This window comes from Simochromis diagramma, unplaced genomic scaffold (assembly GCF_900408965.1).
Source record: "Simochromis diagramma unplaced genomic scaffold, fSimDia1.1 OVJJ01000557.1, whole genome shotgun sequence".
Lineage (NCBI taxonomy): Eukaryota > Metazoa > Chordata > Actinopteri > Cichliformes > Cichlidae > Simochromis > Simochromis diagramma.
Window position 1 is genome coordinate 3205708 of NW_024387156.1, and position 18927 is coordinate 3224634.

The 18927-nt window shown below is 38.3% G+C and overlaps 1 protein-coding gene across 1 annotated transcript; it reads left to right on the top strand.

The window, feature by feature from the left end:
• Positions 1-1559: 1559 nt before the first annotated feature.
• Positions 1560-18681, top strand: mettl11b (methyltransferase like 11B). The gene is made up of 4 exons (XM_040048547.1): positions 1560-1999; positions 11514-11686; positions 14939-15191; positions 16292-18681. The coding sequence occupies exons 1-4, from the start codon at positions 1804-1806 to the stop codon at positions 16546-16548; spliced, it is 879 nt and encodes a 292-aa protein (XP_039904481.1). The 5' UTR covers positions 1560-1803; the 3' UTR covers positions 16549-18681.
• Positions 18682-18927: the final 246 nt, after the last annotated feature.

Sequence of the window (18927 nt, forward strand, 5' to 3'; positions counted from 1 at the left end):
TTCGTTTTGGGTCTGTCTATAGAAGAGCTTTCTCTGTCTTCTGTACAAATGCTTTTGTTATGTAAACTTTTACATTTAGTGAGGCGATGTGTACTGTTTCAATGGATTCAGAGACAGCACCCTACTGTTACACAATGGTACAGAGAAACGTTCAAGGTGCTGCCAATGGAGCGCCTTAGTGCCATCATAAAGGGCAATTGTGATGCATTCTGTAGGATATGGCAGCCTTTGCTTGATCACCTACCTCGTGACCTTGCTGTGCTATTGCATAAAGGGGGACCACATTTTGTTTTTAAACATAATAATTAATATCTGTATTCCCTCTTTTTTTCTCCCTTTTTTTTCTTCTTTCTCTTGACTTTAAATGTGGAACACTGTACATATTTTGACCCAGACATGCACACTTGTAACTCATGTACCTGTATTTGTTTTTTTTCTTCCTCTTCTTCTTGTTTGTATTTGGCTGTGCTGATTTGTTGCTGTTTGTATTGTTCCAAAAAAAAATCAATGAATCATTGTGTAAAAAAAAGAAAAAAGATTGAGCTCTCTGGCATACCTGAAACCTCAGTGAAGCTGCTGAATATCAGCATTTCAGGTTTATTTTAAACGACACTCACTATTGTGTTTATTGTGTGAGTGTAGAAAACTCCTATGCACTTCTTGGTAATTTCACTTTCCAACTCATGGTGAAAAGAGAAATTACATTTTATTAATTCTGTTTATGATTGCTGACTATAAATAATACATTTTATGGTAGGAGTCAGGGACCATATAAAATCTGACCTAGGGCCATGATTGGCCCCCTGGCTGGACTATGAGCACGCCTGCCATAGAATCTCATGTTAAAATCCCCATCTTTACAATATCAGAAGAATGGAGCCACACTTTCAGTTTTGGGGTTTGGAACTGGAAATCCCACAGGACCTAAGCCCTGTTGTTTTCAACCACCTTTGGATGTGTTGGGGACTTGGGGACTTCTAATCTATATGCTGGACAAATTTTCCTGCACACTGCCCCAGCCACTCATTTGTGCCTCTTAGAGTATGATGTCCCAGCTTGCGTTTTACATCCTGTTACTCTGTATTGGACAGTCCCAGGGTTATTTTGCAACTTGGGTGCACAGATATACTAACACATATTTTGTTAACTTGTCTGAACTTAGATTATTCCCAATTTTTTTCAACAGTATTAAAAAAGTGGAAAACTTTATAAATTCAATTAATATTTATTCCAAGTTTTGAATAAATGACCTTGAATAAAAATGGTATTCAATTCATATTTCATAATAATGAATAATATTCCTGTCTGGTCATATTTACTCATAGAATCTTGGAGCTTTTAATAACTGCTGCCTGTTGTCTAAACTGTGGTATTTTAATTCTAGAGTATACAAACTTGATAAGACAACGCTGTTTTTAGGATCAAGTCATAAATATGGGTGTAAGGACTTGTTGGAATTTAAACCCTGCAGTTCAGTCACCTTCTGTGGGCTTATTGGCCATGAGTTCCTGTAGAAATAAGTCCTTTCATTTATGCCCTGCCCCCTTCTCACTTCTTTACAGTCAGTGTCTCTAGCAGGTGATCTGTAAATCTGGTGGCACCTCCTGTGTGCTTCCTGTGAAAAAGATCTCTGCTGGTTATTTGAACACTGGCAGAGACTTGTTGAACACTCAGCTAGACAGATATAGCAGCAGCTGGAGAAACAGTATCCTAAACGGGCACCACAGTATTCAGTCTTTTAGACTTCTCTGCTGTACCATTGCTCTTCAAGATCTTTCTGGATAAAAAGACCAACAGGACAAAATGGAGATTACATTTGAAAATGACAAAAACAGCTCCTCAAACTTTGAGTACAAGGGTGCTCACCAGGCATTCAGGGACCGCTGGAAAGGGACAGATGACACCATGTGTCGCCACAGCATGTCCTTTCACCTACACCACACACTGAGGAGTGAGTTCTTTGCCAGCTACCTGTACCTGCTAGAGAAGGTTCCACTGGGTAAGATGGGTCATAGAAATGTACTAAAATTTTTTCTTGAATGTTGATTTCATGACAGGTGTGATGTGTTCTTCTCTTCTTTTCATACCCATGTTTTGCCAAAGTCAGGTTGCTGAAATAGCTAAAATAACAAAAGGTTGTTCTTACTGCACCTCAGGGCACATTATAGACTCCTTCGGATAATGCTGATCCTTATTCTTAGAGGGTATCTAGACGGTTACTCGTAAATATTGATTTGTATGGTTTTAAATCCTGTATCACCACCACTGCACTTACCTAGAATGCCAGGATTTACCTCTAACTATGGCTTGTTCTCAGATTTAGTTAACTTATGTCTTTCCAATGGTAACTTTATTGCCCCCAATGGGAAATTGATTTGCAGTATGTCCATACACAAAAACACACACACACACACACACACACACACACACACACACACACACCAAAAAAGGATGTTGTAGTTGTTAAACGTAGCCAGCAAAACTACTTCTTAATTTTTGGAAAAACATTTAATGATTTGGACTGTGTACCCACTTCCTGTTTTATTTTGATATCACTCAGCTTAAGTTGACATCAAGTTTTTATTAAGTTGCTGCAATTTCCTGCCTTATCTGTATCCATATCTATCTATCCATCTATCTATCTATCTATCTATCTATCTATATATATATATATATATATATATATATATATATATATATAATTGATATGAAATTCTCACTTGATGTTGATAACAACACAATCAGTCCATGCATGCAAAGAACTCCAAAGAATGTCCATAAATCAAGTTATGTTTAATAATGTGAATGTGAATAATAATGAACACTGAACACAAAGGACATGGAACGTCATGACACCAACTGAAATCTATCAGGAATTGGAAAGCAATCCTGTCACTTAGTGCAAATTAATATCAGCTGGTTTTGTCCCAATAGCTGGCCTATCAAATAATGTCTCATTACCTAGGTTTCCCACAAGAAACATCTCATGATGGGTAAAACTAATAAGCTCTCTCAAGACCTTTGCAACTTAAAAAACATACTGGCATTAATTAAAAAAGAATTTCTGAACTCCCAAAGGTTCCAGTCAGCACTGCTGTGGCCATAACCCAGAAGTAGAAAAAACATAATTTCACCATAAACTGGGCATGACTAGGTGCTCCCCACAAGATTTCAGAGAGACGAATGAAAATAATTATTAGAATAGTTGTCACAGACCCAAGGACCTTACAAAAAGACCTGGAATCAGCAGGCACAATTGTTTAAAAAGAAAAACAATAAGTAATGAACTCTACCACCATGGCCTGTATGCACCAGACTCCATTGCTGAAGAAAAAGCATGTTGAAGCGCATTTAAGGTTTTTTGACCAACATTTAAACAAGGCTGTGAAATACTGGGAGAATATATTCTAGTCAGATGGGACCAAAATTGAATTCTTTGGATACCATAATGGTTGGAGGTCAAACAGCACTGCATATTAGCCCAAAACACCATACTGAGATGTAGGGCTGGGCCATATTATACCGTTCACGGTAATACCGGTATAATGTTAGGCAACGATAGGAAAATGAAATATCGCGATAGAATATGAGTAAAACGCGCATGCGCAGTGCCTTTGTTTTCATACGCACATGGCCGATTGTTGAGTGAAACAGATGAACCAGAATTGGTTTGTAAAAATGGTGCAACTTCAGTGATGTGGAACTGGTTTGGTGTTTGTCCGTCAGATACACGACAAAGCACATTTTTTTGCAAAACATGCAAGCGGCCGTCGTTATTGTCGTATTTGTCGGACTAAGATGCTCTTAAATCTGGGAGTAATCTGGGTCCTAAACTCCGTCTTCTTCGGGTCAAACGAACACTGCAGCATCACCGAGAGTTAACTGTCTAAATTCTTTCATCTTTAATAAAACGATCAGCATTGCTGCTTTACCAGGTGTAACTATGAAGTTTAACTTCCAGGCATCCATGAAAACAAAATGTATTACATTTAACGGAGTTAGAAGTTAGCAGGAAGCTAGCGGAAGTTAGCTCGCTAGTTTCGCCAGTTACCTAAGCATGATATTGCATGTTCTGACTGAGAGATTTCTGAAAAAAATCAAACGTACAGCTCTGCTATCACTTCCAACATAAATGAAGACAGAAAACTAAACAGCAGTGACGTTTGTAGGGTTACTGAAGTTGGGCTAGCTGGTATATAATTATATGCTACGTGCTCGCTAGCGACACAGCTATGTTAGCATAACATAAACAGTGAAGCTGGAGGACGAACACTAACACTTTTCCACTTATAAAAGTTAACGTGAAGGTTCCTCATGGTTAGAGACAAATGCAATCGCATGGCAGGATGCTGTAAACGGACCAAACTTCAGTCAGGAGAACAACTGAGATAATCCATCCACAATACGAGGTTAGTCTTTAATATACTGCAACAACATGGGAATAGAGCAGCTGCCAGAGAATTCAACATTAATGAATCAATGGCACAGAAGTGGAGGAAGCAAGAAGAATGAGTTTAATAAAGTTTGATTTATCTGACTGCTTTGTTTCGCTTAATGTGCGTTATAATCTCGTGCACCTTATGGTCCGAAAAATACGTACTGCACACTGCAGTTTAATGTTGCAAAGCACCTCTTTTTAACTTCAGTGGATATTATACATGGTTATGCTCAGGATATGTCAGCCCATTTCTACTGAAAATGCCTTTTGGTTAAACTTTCAGCAAGGAATTTGCATTTGCACTGTTAAATTTTTATAAAGCTTTAATGTACATAAAAACCAGTTTCTTGTTTAAGTGAAAATAAATGGAAGGTTGTCTTTTTGCGCTAGTAATGTTGTGGAGTTGTATTTTGTCTCGCATCAATTATATCGTCAGTTATATCGTTATCGCAAATTTTCAAATATATATCGTGATAAATATTTTTGGCCATATCGCCCTACTCTACTGAGATGAAAGTTTGGAGTTGGGAACATGGTGTGGGGCTGTTTTTCAGCATATGGCACTGGCATGCCTCATTTTACTGAATGAAAGATTAAAGGAAAAATGTACCGAGACATTATTGATAAAAATCTGCTGCCATCTAACAAGATGATGAAGATGAAATATGGGTAGATGTTTCAGCAAGATAATGATCTCAAACACAGAGGCATGTAAGCTCTCTATTAGCTTCAGAGAAAGAAAATAAAGTTGCTAGAATAGCGTAGCCTGCCCGGAGTACAGTTGAAAGTCTTGGAAAGAACTTGAACAGAGTTCACAGAAGGTGCCCACTGAACCTAAAGGCTTTGAAGACCGAGGAAAAATGGGCCACAATCACACCTGAGCAATACGTGTGAGTAGTTCCTCCATATGGGAGGTGTTTTGAAGTTGTCATCACCACAAAAGGCTTCTGTACAAGGTATTAAATAAATTAAAATAAGGGTGTTCAATATTTATTTCCCTGTGTGATTTTTCATTGTTACACACAACTTGATTTATGGACATCTATGTTTTAATTTCTTTATTACTGCAGTCAAGTGTTCTAGCCATTCTCAAGATGTTTTTCTTGCTTTCTCAGATTATCTGAGATTATTGCTTTGGCATTCACCTTCATAGGCTTCTTCCTTATGTGTTTTGGACGAGTTCACCTGTTTGTTTTTGTTTCTGATAACTGTTTTGTTGACTTAGTAACTGAAAGCACGTGTCTGACTTCATAAATCTCTTATTTTGGACTGACTAACTGACTGTCTACATATGGGTCTTCTCCCTACTTAACCATTGCAGTACATCTTTTTGCAACTCTGACAATCACCTTTATGGTCAGAGATGCTTTATAGCAGGGGTCTCAAACTCACAGCACGGGGACCACTTGCTGCCCACGTCACCCCTACTTGTAGTGACGTGAAGAAATATAATGCAATTTGGCTCTTGAAGTTCCTTTTTTTTGATAGGGAGGATTTGTTTGTTGTTGAGTTCAATGTTAAAATAAATTCTTTAAAAAGCAAAAAATGATTTAATATGAAAGCAGTATGAGCAGAGAGTACAAACATGTTGAGGGATTGGCTGTTTCAGTTCATTAATGGAGATATTTGTAAAGAAAACAATTTTCACTAGCAGTCAAAAACTAATGTGTCTGATTTTTTATTTTGCTAAATACAAAAAAGGTTATAGCAGAAATGCTGCCATGTGTCTTACCAGAAAGAGAGTACCAGTTTGTTTATTTGGTAGTTCAATGAAGGGCTTCAGTTAAAGAGTGAGAAAAAAATATATATATATTTGCGCTCATGTATGCAGTTTTGCCTTGTTATACAACATTTAAAATAAAAAAAAAGGCAAAACACTACATTTTCAGAAATATTTTTGTGTATTTGTTTGTTTTTTGTATTACTTGAGCACTAACGTAGCCCTCCAATGAGATGACACTGCCAGCAGTGGGCCACAGCTCATTTAAGTTTGCTTTATAGGCTTCAGGCTTTATGGGAGAAACCCCTTAAAAATAAATTTCCCCTATGACTGATTAGTGCAGTTGTATAGTTTGCAGGACATGCAGTGTCCACTATAAAAATAGCTCTTTTTCCTTTGTTATGTTTTTTATATAGTCTAAATAGATGTTTAGTGACTGTATAACCAGAATAGTCATTTATTTGCACTAAATTTAATTGCATTAATTGCATTACAATACAAAATGTTATATTTACTTATTTATTTATTTATTTAGGTCAGTGCATGTTAATGAACATAAATGTAAAAAAAAATTACATGAATGTAAACATACCAGATTATAGCCAAGGGCTAATTTCCATCTGTTGTCCTTAAGCATAAAAATAGACATAATAATTCATAAAAATTCATCATTCATTCATAATAAAAACTCCATCACCAAACTTACACATACACACCATTCTGTTCCCAAATAAAACATTAAAACTATACAACTCATACATGATCACACACTTGATTTGTCCATAACCAGTTTTTAACCTTTGCCTTAAACAAATTGAATTTCGAGCATTCTCTAATGGGTTGAGGAAGACTGTTCCACAGATGGCCTCCCTTGACAGAGAGGACGTTCTGCCCAAATGCTGTCCGTCTGTGGGGTATAAACAAGTCTCCTCGGATTGTAGCTCGAGTGGTCCTGTCTGAGCTACCAGATACTTAAACATTCTCACATGTGCATGTTCATGACATTGTGTCCCATTGTGTGAATGCAACTTAAACATGTAAAATTATATATATATATATATTATATAAAAGATTTTAAGTTCCCTTTATTCTATATAGATTAAGTAGCCCTTTTCCTACTTTTGCTACCTTATTTCCTAAAAGGTTGACACAGCAGATGGAATACATATGTAATTTGGCACTATTTAAATGTATTAACTTATTTATTTTATATCAGATGCCATTTGTAATGAAATAGACGAAGTTATCACAACATGTATACATACATTGAATCCATCCTACCTTGTATCAGAAAGTTCAGTCTGGTGCGGTAATGATGTGATATGATATTTTGGGATATTTTCTTGGCACACTTTGGGCCCCTAGTATCAAGTGAGCATTGATTAAATTCTATACCTTAATATCCAAACCAGGACCCATCTTCTAACAGCTGCTTTCAGCAGATTAATGCACCATGTCAAAAATCTCAGACAATCTCAGCCTGGTTTCTTGAACATAAAATTGAGTTAATTGTATTTAAATGACCTCTACAATTAACAGATTTCAATCCAAAAGGGCACCTTTGGCATGTGGCAGAATGGGAAATGCCTCATTGCTCCCTCGTGGCAGCTGACAAATGTGCAGCAACTCCGTGATGCTATCATGCCAAAATGGATCAAAAGCTCTGATATTTTCAACATCTTGTAAAATCTTCTAATTAAGGTAAAGGCATACGGGGGCAACCTAGTAAAAGCAAGGTGTACCTAATAAAGTGGACAGAGTACAACTCTTTCCTTAGATAGAAAGGTGATGTGGATATTTTCATGTAATGGTCACACTAGAGTTGCTGCATACACCTCCAGTATATTGCACTTCGCCTTTCACTAAAAGATAAAAAGCATGTGAATCCCTTTTAAACAACAACAAACAACACCACTGTTCAATAAACTGTGGTGTTACCTGCACATTTCTGCTTCCAGCCTATCTGAAAGACTTATACTATTAGCAAACAGAAATTCCTGGTAATGTTACTTGAAATAAAAAAATAAAATTACTCATTGACTACAAGAAAGGATCCGAGATCAACAGGGCCCTAAAAGTCTTCATCAGGAACTCAATAGGGATGTGGCAAACAACAGAGAGAACATAAAGAATTTTGATGGAGAATTTATATAAAATGCCTTCTTATCATTGTGTTAGTTTCCCAAGCAGCTACAGAAAATATATAGGCGATATTGCCTATATATGGCCAAATGTACTCCCCATCTGTCTTAGTATGCATATGAACCTGAGATCCCATTTTTAATCCACGGGATTGAATATGATGTTGGTCCAGCTACAACAGATTCAACTCTCCTAGGAAGGCTTTCCACAATGTTTAGAGGAGTGTGTTGGAAGTGTTGGAACAGGAAGGGACGGATCCACAAATGGGATCATATTATTGTCTGAATTATCTATGCTGAAGTATTAAGAGTTCCTTTCACTGCATCTAAGGAGCTTGTCTCCTGAAAAAGAACCCCACATCGTAATCCCCCCTTTACCAAACTTTAGGGTTGGCACAGTCCACCCAAGCAAGTACCGTTCTCCTAGCAACCACCAAACCCAGACTCAGCCATCAGACTGCTCAGCTCTTTTATACACCTGCGGCCATGGATGTGACTGAAAAACTTGACTTTAATGATTTGGATTGATGAGTGAATAGATATGGCAATATAGGTTGTTGCCATATCTATTGCTTAAGGGGGTGCTCCAAATTTAAATTCAAGAGGTCACTTGACTTTAAGCAGCAAATACAGCTGATATCAGTGTAACCAGACAGGATTTTTGTCCGTAATTGTGGCTTAGATGAAGACTTGATTGGATTTGATGACCGTGGCTCAGGGGGTTGGGAATCGTATCTGTAACCGGAAGGTCGCCGGTTCGATCCCTGGGCTCTCTGTCCTGGTCGTTGTGTCCTTGGGCAAGACACTTTACCCTACTTGCCTACTGGTGTTGGCCAGAGGGGCCGATGGCGCGATATGGCAGCCTCGCTTCTGTCAGTCTGCCCCAGGGCAGCTGTGGCTACAACTGTAGCTGCCTCCACCGGTGTATGAATGTGAGAGTGAATGAATAGTGGTATTGTAAAGCGCTTTGGGTGCCTTGAAAAGCGCTATATAAATCCAATCCATTATTATTATTATTATTAATTGGTTGTAAGTCCTGGTAATTCCTAATGTTTTCAACAACTTAGCCTTTCTCCCAAGTGCTGAACCATATGTGTAATGAAATATTTATTAACAGAAACAAAGTAAAATTTCTTTTGTAGCTTTGTTTTTATACCATTAAACAGTTACAGGATAGCGATTTGTTAGTGTTAATGCTAGTGAGTGAATTGACATATATGAATCATTAATGGTTAGTACATTCATATAAAAAGTGTCATTGGAAGCACTGCAGTGCATTAACAGTTTAAATAATAGCTAATCATCTCCAGAGTGCACTCATGTCTATCATGAGATCATGGGCTGAACAGCAGCAACAGGAGATCTTGAGCTGTAGGTCATTCAGGCTCAAACGTGTCTTATTTTCTTACCGTCCATTTGATACAAGGACCATTAATGGAATGACATATCAAACACGAGAGCACTTACTCATGTCAGACAGTGCTATGCCGTCTGATCTACCATCAGACGGCTGCAGTCAGGTCATTTACTAACAGCGTGACAGATTAATCCTCATACCTTGTATCATCTAAGCAAGTATTCTGTTACACAGAAAGTCCAAGATCAGCTTCTAATGAGCTGGTGCACTTTCAAGGTGTGAGGTAGATGTACAGTTTGATTGGCAGACAAGTGTGCTATCAAGCTGTCTTCAGGTCTTCTCCGTTCTTCTCGACGTTTCTATACTTACACTTCCCCTGAAAGCTGTCCTGAGGGATAACATGACAAGTAAACACCAGTTGTAGGTGCTTTGATCAAAGCTGGTACTGTGAGAAAAATGTTAGGTCATAACCACATTTGTCTCCTTTTACATCTTATTTTAGTGAGCCTGGCCAGGTGCAGCATGATTAAGCCACTGTGTCATGAATCATGCTATTAGTTATCAAACTGACACATTGCCCTCAGCCTCCTCCCCGAAACAACTTGTTATGAAGTCAGTGACAAGAAATATGTTCATTTATTACAGAAATTATTTGCAGCTCAGTAGAGCTGAAGTAGTGGAAGTTTGGGATAGTTTAAAAAGCGAATTATAAAGTTTCTTGAAAGGCAATATCGAAATTTCAACACTGTATACATTTCTATTATCAGCCTCCCAGTAATAAAACTTATTCGTTTTAAACATTTGTAAATTCACAACAGTAACTTGAATCAACCACAGGGTTATCATGTACCATATAACAGCTGAGCTGAGTGTAGGAATACTACACCGCATCCCTATTTATAGTAGTGATCAAATTATCATTCTACATTTCCTATGGGACTGAAACCATCTTCATACAGAGCAGTCTGGTGTCATCTTTGTAATGCTTTGGAAAAACTCAAACCAGTCAAAAATAATCATATCAAACTAATTGATCATTATTTAAAACAGACATCATTCTTATAAATTCATATAAACTTCTTAACACTTTCCCACTATAGCTCATTACATGCGTTGATTGTCACATTGTAACACATGGGTTATCGCTATAGCATAATTTTGCGAAATGGTGAAGTCTAAAAACTAACACAAGTTTGAAGTCTGAAGTGGTGGCAATGACATTCTCACTCACCCTCAACCAAGGGCACAAACACCTCAGAGGGTGCTTCCACAGTAACCACACGTTACATGAAAAGATTAGGTAATCTGAAAGAACTGAGTGGATATAATAGATTTTTGCAGAACACAATTTAATATTAGTGGATAAGCGTTACAAAACAGAAACTAGGAATAAGCACTGGCAATGTTTATAATTTACTGGCATCAGCTCTTGTTGTGAGGTGTTGATGTTAACTATAGCGCCACTGAACTATATTTAGAGTGAAATACCATGCCTATTTTGTGCCTGATGCGGTTGTGACAGTTGCTGCTAAAAATGGGGAAAGCTGTGAGTGTAGTTCCAGAACTTTTTCTCTGTCCTGCAGCTCTGCCCTGCACCCTTATCCCAAATGTTTAAATGTTTAGTCTCACATAATTCTGGTCCTCAATAATATTCGTATCTCATACAGAATACAAGACACATTAAAGGATGAGTCTTGTGACTGTCATTGAATAGTAATAAACAGTCTGTGTAGTTGGTCATCACAAGTTTTGTGTTGCAGGTTACAAGTGACAATAGAGCACCAGACAATTGTGTTCAAATGACGTTCTGGGTTTTATGATAGGTCACCCGGTATGTTTGTCCATGTGTTCTAACAGTGAAGCTGTTCCCAGTCACCTGTGAGTACATCAAAGGAGAGAAACAGTTCTACTACAGAGCTCAGAAGTTCTACGAGGATGTTCCTGCCTCAGAGGAGGGCATGATGGGAGATTTCGTAGAAATATCCAATGTTGATCTGGAAGGTTCCCTTCAGTTTTTGAAGAGGTTCGTGGTAAGTCAAAAGTTAGTACCTCACATTCAATTAATAGAATCCAGGCAAAAACAAATCTGGGAAATTTTCACGCATAGTGGTCACTACAGTGGGCAGCTAGTCAAAGGCTGTATTCTTGTATTTGTGTGAGTGTTGTTGGTATACTTGAACATAAACCACCCCATTGGACACTGATGTGTCACTCCATACCCTGCCACCCACTGATCGTTTAATGTTACTATGATGTGTTTCATTGTAATTATTGTTATTTAACCCTGTCATGCATGAATTATGACAACCTCTGTCAGGATTTTTTTTAAAGTATTTTTATTCATCTTTTCATGCCTAAAGATGAATAAAAATAGCTTTTAAGCTTTAAAGTATATGCTTTGCATGCACTTTGTCATAGTTTCTGCATATTGTCCTGTAGTATATCAATTTGCAATGTAGCTCTTAGTGTACATGCCAGAATCTATTTTTGGTGAGAAATTTGTCATCCTTATTGTACAAAACAAATTATTGTTTCATGATGATGGCGCCTCAGTGCAAATTCTAATTATACTGGAGTCGTGATGGCAGCCTCATAAACACCCACACAGAGTGAGCTGAGCCAACAGCTGGTAATCACTTTGTACTATGGTATTTATTTATTTTTTTTAAAAACAGCGCTAACTTCTGTACAGTGGACAAGGAAAGGATTTCTTTAATGTTCTGGGTTTGTCTGTGTGTGTGTTGCTGCTGTAGACAGGGGAGTCAGGCTACATGCCCTTTATTTACAAACTCCTAAGACTGCTTAAAAGGAACTACAGACAATTAGGAGGCATCCTTTCTCTAGCAGTAATATAACCATATAAAATTATAATGCTCAAAAAGCATAAAGAAAATGGGAAATTGGGACAGCAATTTAAACATTAATGTACACAGTGGACTGAAGATATTGAAAACATTGTGAATTTTCACATTCTATATCAATTTCAACTTGGCAGAGATAGGGTTAATGATTTATTCTATTTCAAACAGGCCAATGAAACTGGGAGCCAATTTTTTGGACTCCTGTTGAGCTAGTTAATAGGTATGCCCTCATTGTCATCTGTTGTGATTTTATTTTGAAAGGATGCTTCCTGTAGCTCCCCAACTGGGTCTAGACTGGGTCTAGAGAGTATTTTAAATTCAGGGAATTTAAAATAGAAAGTAACTCGTCCACAGAAGGACTGGTAGCTCCCCTTACGATAAGGATTCAGATCGCGCGAACAGGTGTGAAATGTGTGTGTTTAGTTAGTTTGTTTGTTTGCTTGTTTTAATCAATTTTAAATCATGCTTTTTATTTGTTTTTGTTTCTAATGTCTCTGTAAAGCACTTTGAATCACCTTGTTGTTGAATTGTGCTATACAAATAAATTTGCCTTGCCTTGCCTTATGCTGCGGAGTATACGCGAGAGTTCAATAAACAAAGTCACCTTTTGGTGTGAATGTTCCGGTAAAAGCCGATGCCCCACGTGTGATTATTCTAGATATTCTAGATAATAAGTATCTTCAATATTCATGCAGATTCTGCTAGAAGACCCGTCTCTGCTAACAACTCCATACAGAGCGCAATGTTCATAGGAGGGGACATCTGAGGGTACAGTGAGCTCACCGTCAGTGGCTGGGAATGAGGTGGCTCCTAGCCAAGCCATGCTTCAAAGGTTAATAGGCCCATAGCAGCAGAGGTCATGGTGTTGTGGGCGTATTCTACCCACACCAGCTTGGAGTGCCATATTGACAGGTTGGAGGAGACATTGCACTGAAGAGGGACCTCAGTCCAAAACTCCCATACACGAGAGCTGAACTGGAGCCACTAGTTAGAGATGATGTCAGAAGGAATGCTGTGGAGTCTGAATGCGTCCACCAGGCTATGGTGGACTCGGGTTTTATGCAGACCCTGCCCCACCAAACCCTGGTTTGGCCTGGGGCATTGCTGGAGGCAGAGTGGGTGGAGGTTAGATGTGTGCATGGGGACAGCCACAAATATCCCATAGTGCCGCTTCAGCCAATTCTCCTATTAGCAGCAAACTGTCGGAGTGGGAGACTAGGCACAGCACAGTAGAGAAAGAGTGCCTGGTCTTCCAGTGGGCAATCAACAATGCTCCTTCATTATTACCTCCTGGGCTGCCTTTTCACCCTGTGTTCGGATGGGTGATGGAACTGCAGTGCCTCCGTCGCATGAAGGATGCCAATGTCCGGATCACTTGGTGGCATCTGGCTCTCCACCAGGTGGTCCATAGGCCAGGGATGGAGATGGTTGTCACTGATTTCCTCTCCTGCTCGGCTAGGCCTAGATGGCTCTCCATCGATGGGGGTATGGGTGGCTTGTGGCTTTGCTGCAGGGGGGTGGATCAGTGGCTTCAGGGTGTGGTGTTCGGGGAGGGCTCTCACACACATAACCTGCATCATCTGATTATGTCTCCCCATTGTGTGTGGCGTAAAGCAGGAGGAGGCCAGCTGGAAAGTTGCTGCAAGGACATTCTGAAAATAAAAGCACTCAACCTACACTGCTGTGTGGTGGGTTCTTTATCGTGGCACTCTCATCGGTTGAATGTAAAGATGGTGAATGATGAGTAAAAAATCTATGTGTGTGTCTGGCTACATATCATTATTCTCTTCCAAAGTCTCTTCCCTGGCTGTGAACAGCTTCTGTTTACACCTGACGTTTCCATTAAAAAAAGAGTGTGGCAGGAAAAGATTTAGAACGCATCCAGATTAAAGAGAGCTACATAAGCGCACAGCAGTATGGCAGTAATTCACTGAAACCAAGAAGCTTCCTGTAACAGAGCTCCTGTGGGCCCCCATACTTTCCTACAATCATAAACTGGGGTCCCTGATGTGGAGGGGTTGTAGTGAGGTCAGAATACCAAATGAAGAGGAAGAAAACCAGCACAAGTCAAGTGAGGTGACTTTTTATTCCCTTGTGTTAAAGTTCATTGCTTTGTTACCCTAAGGAACTGGGGTTGATTTGTTTGGTACTTTTGAGCAATAAAGCTTGACACCTGGTAACATAAAACATAAAGTATAGAACTTTTTATGATTTAGACATGATAATAATGCACTACTAGAAGAACAAGAAAGATTTAAGCATCTTTTTGTTTTCTGTAAAATTGAAAATCTCATTTTATGACTACATTTGCTTTATAGACAGTCTGCATTTTCCTAAGTTTAAACTCTAAGTATCCTTCAAAATTAATTTGATTAAAGTTATATGAGTCTATCCTTTCTTTTTCTTTTTTTTTAACAACAGGGGCCCGGTAGTGCGGGCACACAGTGTGCTCTGGATTGTGGCTGTGGGATCGGGCGGGTAGCCAAAGGTGTGCTCCTTCCTGTGTTTGAGAAACTGGAGATGGCAGACATGATGGAGCACTTCCTGCTCCATGCACATGAGGAGTACCTGGGTGACGATGCTGACCGTATTGAGACCTACTACTGCTACAATCTGCAAGAATTCACACCTCCACAAAACAAGTATGATGTCATATGGATGCAATGGGTGGCATGTAAGTATGAAGGTTATCTATACACTCTGCTCATGAAAGATCAGGTGTATTGATATATTTGAATTGTCATCTATTGTACAATGACGCTTCAAATTGTATACTTATGAAGATACAGTATACTCTTAAGTACCTCATTATACTTATACTTTTAGACTTAGAGGTACAATGGCTTGTCACTTAACTGCTGTCCTCTAAGTTACTGCCCATGTACCCTTGACAGAAAGCACTTATACCCTCGGCACTTTATCTACCTTATCTTTGGCTGATACAAAATACAGATACAAAATGAAACTTTTCCAAATATTTTGCATGCTGTTGTAATTCTGCAAACTTGTTGATGCATTTTGCACTTTTTCAAACAGAAAATCCTAAAATTCTTTAAAAAATGTTCCGAGGTTCTATTTTTATATTTGTGCTTATGAATTATTCTAATCTCATATTGTTTTCCTTGTATATTATGTATCTCTAGTTTATTTTAGATAACTTTAGGTTTATTAGTTCCCTTTGGCATCCCCTTTCTGTCCTTTTAGTCTCATATCTGTATTTTGTAGTTTAGTGTCATTCATGTTAAGTTTGCCATGTCTCCATGTTTTTTTACTTTTTGTCTGCGTCAAGCTCACATTGTCCTAGTCTCTCAGTGTTTGTGCGTCCTGATTTACTTTGATAGTCCCCTGTCTCGTGTGCTTTATGTCCCCCCGTCTCGCTATGTCTAATTTGTTACTGCTGTGTATCACAGTGTCTCTGCTCCCCTAATCACCCTCCTGTATGAATATATTGTGTCGGTCTCCCTTTGTCCTTGAGCGTCAGCTCATTTTGCCTAATGTGTCCGAGCTCCTCGTACCTCATAGTATGTTTCCCAGTTTATTTTGTGTAATTTGAAGTTTTCAGTTCCTTTTGTATTTCATGTCTAGCTTTTTGTTAATGAATTATCTTCTTAATAAACGACGTGACTTTTGTTAAGATTATTCTGACTCAAGGTTTTTGCATTTGGGTGAGATCACAGTCACTGGACTTCCATAGTTCTATTGGGGGACTTGATGATTTCTGCAGTGACTAATAAATCAGTTAGAAGTGACTATTTTTCCTGTCTTTCCCTTTAGGCCACCTAACAGACAAGGACCTGATGAACTTCTTGTTTCGCTGCAAAAAGAGTCTGCGTCCAAATGGTGTTATCATAATCAAGGATAATATGGCTAGGCAAGGCTGCAAGCTGGACCCCATCGATAGCAGCATTAGCCGCCACCTGGACATCATGAAGACCATCATTGCCAAGGCTGGACTGGAGGTCCTGGCTGTTGAGAGACAGGGAGGCTTCCCAGAGATCATTATGCCTGTCTGGATGATTGCTATGAAATAGAAGAGACAATTTTAGTGCAAACAGCTTAAGCTTGTGGTTTGCTTTAAAGACACAAAGGAAAATTCAGCTCATAGCTGAGTTCACTTGATATTTCAGGATTTTTTTCTGCTGTTTTGCTGAAAAGCAGAACAACATAGCTAGAAATCTTAGCAGTGTAATCCATCTATAAATGTTGACAAAGCAATGTGGACAGCATGATGGCAACCAAGGGGATTTTATGGAAACTGGGGCATTTTTTTTTCTTAAGGCCACAGTATACACACACAGTATACGACAGCATCCTGTATGTCAGCAGATTCATACTTTTATCTCTTTATATCTTTATGACATCAATGATCTTGATCTTGTGGTTCAGACTAGTTTTTAACTAAATCAAACATCAACACCAAATATGAATCATGTAAGATTTAATAACAAAACTTTGCACAAACTTGTAATATATATCTGGATACATTGTCTGGAAAATGGCATATTATTTTTGTTAATAATATGTTATTTTTGTTGCATGCAGTGGATGGATACAGATACCATGCCATTTCAATTGGTTTTGCTAAGGTGTAAACTAACTTTTAAAAGCTTTGTTTAGAAAACTTGACAGCAAACAGCTGGGATGGTTCAGTATGTCATCATACTGTGTATTCTGGGAATGCTTAACAGTTAAGAAGTACGGTGGCCCCCTAGAGACAAAGCACGTACAAACTCCAAAACACATACAAACTGCTCCATGATGCTAGGGGCAGTGTTTAGCTTGATTTGCAAAATAAATGGCAAGTTTGTTGCAAACACAGGGCGTTGGATACTGGCGGGAAACACCTGCAAGGATAGAACAACCACGCTTTATAAGAAAGGTAATATGCAAACTGTTGTTTGTTTAATTTGTTTTTAATTACTATGAACGCTTAGCTTAAGGTGGAGTCAAATCTGACGTTAACTAACAGTCAGTGTGCTTTGCTCAGAGAGAAGCTAAACACTGCCCCTATTGTGCTGGAACTCTTCTGTTGTGTTTTGCAATTTGTACTTGCTTCTGAGTTTGTACTTGCTTTGTCTCTAGGGGCCACCGTAAAGAAGCACTGGCAGAACTAGAAAATGCTGTAGAGGTCAGACACCTAGCTTGGGCAAGCCTATTCCTCAGAACAATTTTTAACTTTTTAGCCAAGCTAACCTTATCATAGTTTCAGTCCAGTCAAAGCTAACTGTTTGCATAAAGTAATATTATAAATGTAGAGCAGTATGCCATTCAAAACAGCACCAAACTAGAATGTTTCCACAAAGTGGAAAATTTACAAATGAATCACATCCCAACTGGGAATATTTTAATTTCTCAGTTTAATTAGTCATTGTGATCTGCGTGTAAAACAGGGATGACAGATCTCTGTCTGAAATTACATAGACTCTTACAGCATATGTTGGCATGTTTATAGAGCTGATGTGGGGACAGTTTAGTTGTTTTTTGGGGAAAAATAATAATAGATATTAATTTTAAAAAAGCAAAAAAACAAGCACACCCAAAGATTGCAACTCCCCCCAAAGGGCAAGGGTAATACTAAAACTTGGATATTTCATGCTGATGTTAGCATTGGTCCCCAATAATGACATCTGTATTGGTTTCATGCATCATTTGTGCTGATGTCAACATTGTTAACATGGAAATCTAGTGTAATATACTCATTTTTTCTGTTGTATTGTATTGTTGCAGACTTTCGATAGTTCCCTCAAGTGATCCTATTTTATAGATGCTAGTTGTTTTTTCTGTGTAGGAAGGGCTCATCTGTGTAGTTTCTTGACAAACAGTTTCAATGGAAGGAGGCAGAATCAGATAAGCTCTCCAAATCTCGATCATAGTTATTTATTTCTGAATATCACCACAGATCTTGTCTGGCTGGACTGACTGTAATCTGCTTGCAAACTGCAAGACATTTACAGTCCTTTAACTTTTTTTTTTAGACCTCCTCTCTTTGTTAAAATCCTTATTAAAAATAATAAACTGAATTCATTTTTATAACCAAATATGGGCAGACACACTAGAGTTCTCTAGGAAGTACAAAATTTATCAAACACAACCACTAAAACCATTTTTCTTCTGTTCAGTGTGCAGTCAGTTGTAAATATTTTTGCCTTTGTGTATTTTTTTTTTTTAAATAAATTATCATGTAATATTGCAGATTAATAGATGTGTCATGTTTTCCATGCTTTTATCGAATCATACTGTAAATTTGTTTTGATATGAAAACTAGTTTTAGCTGGACCATTTTTGTAAAAGAAAACGTCAAATTGAAAGCTAACAGTAGCTTAGCCAACAGACTAACAGTAGAAGCAGCACATTGTTTTAAACTAATGATTTTCAGCTGGGCCCTTGAGGTGAATGTGGGGGTTATTTCC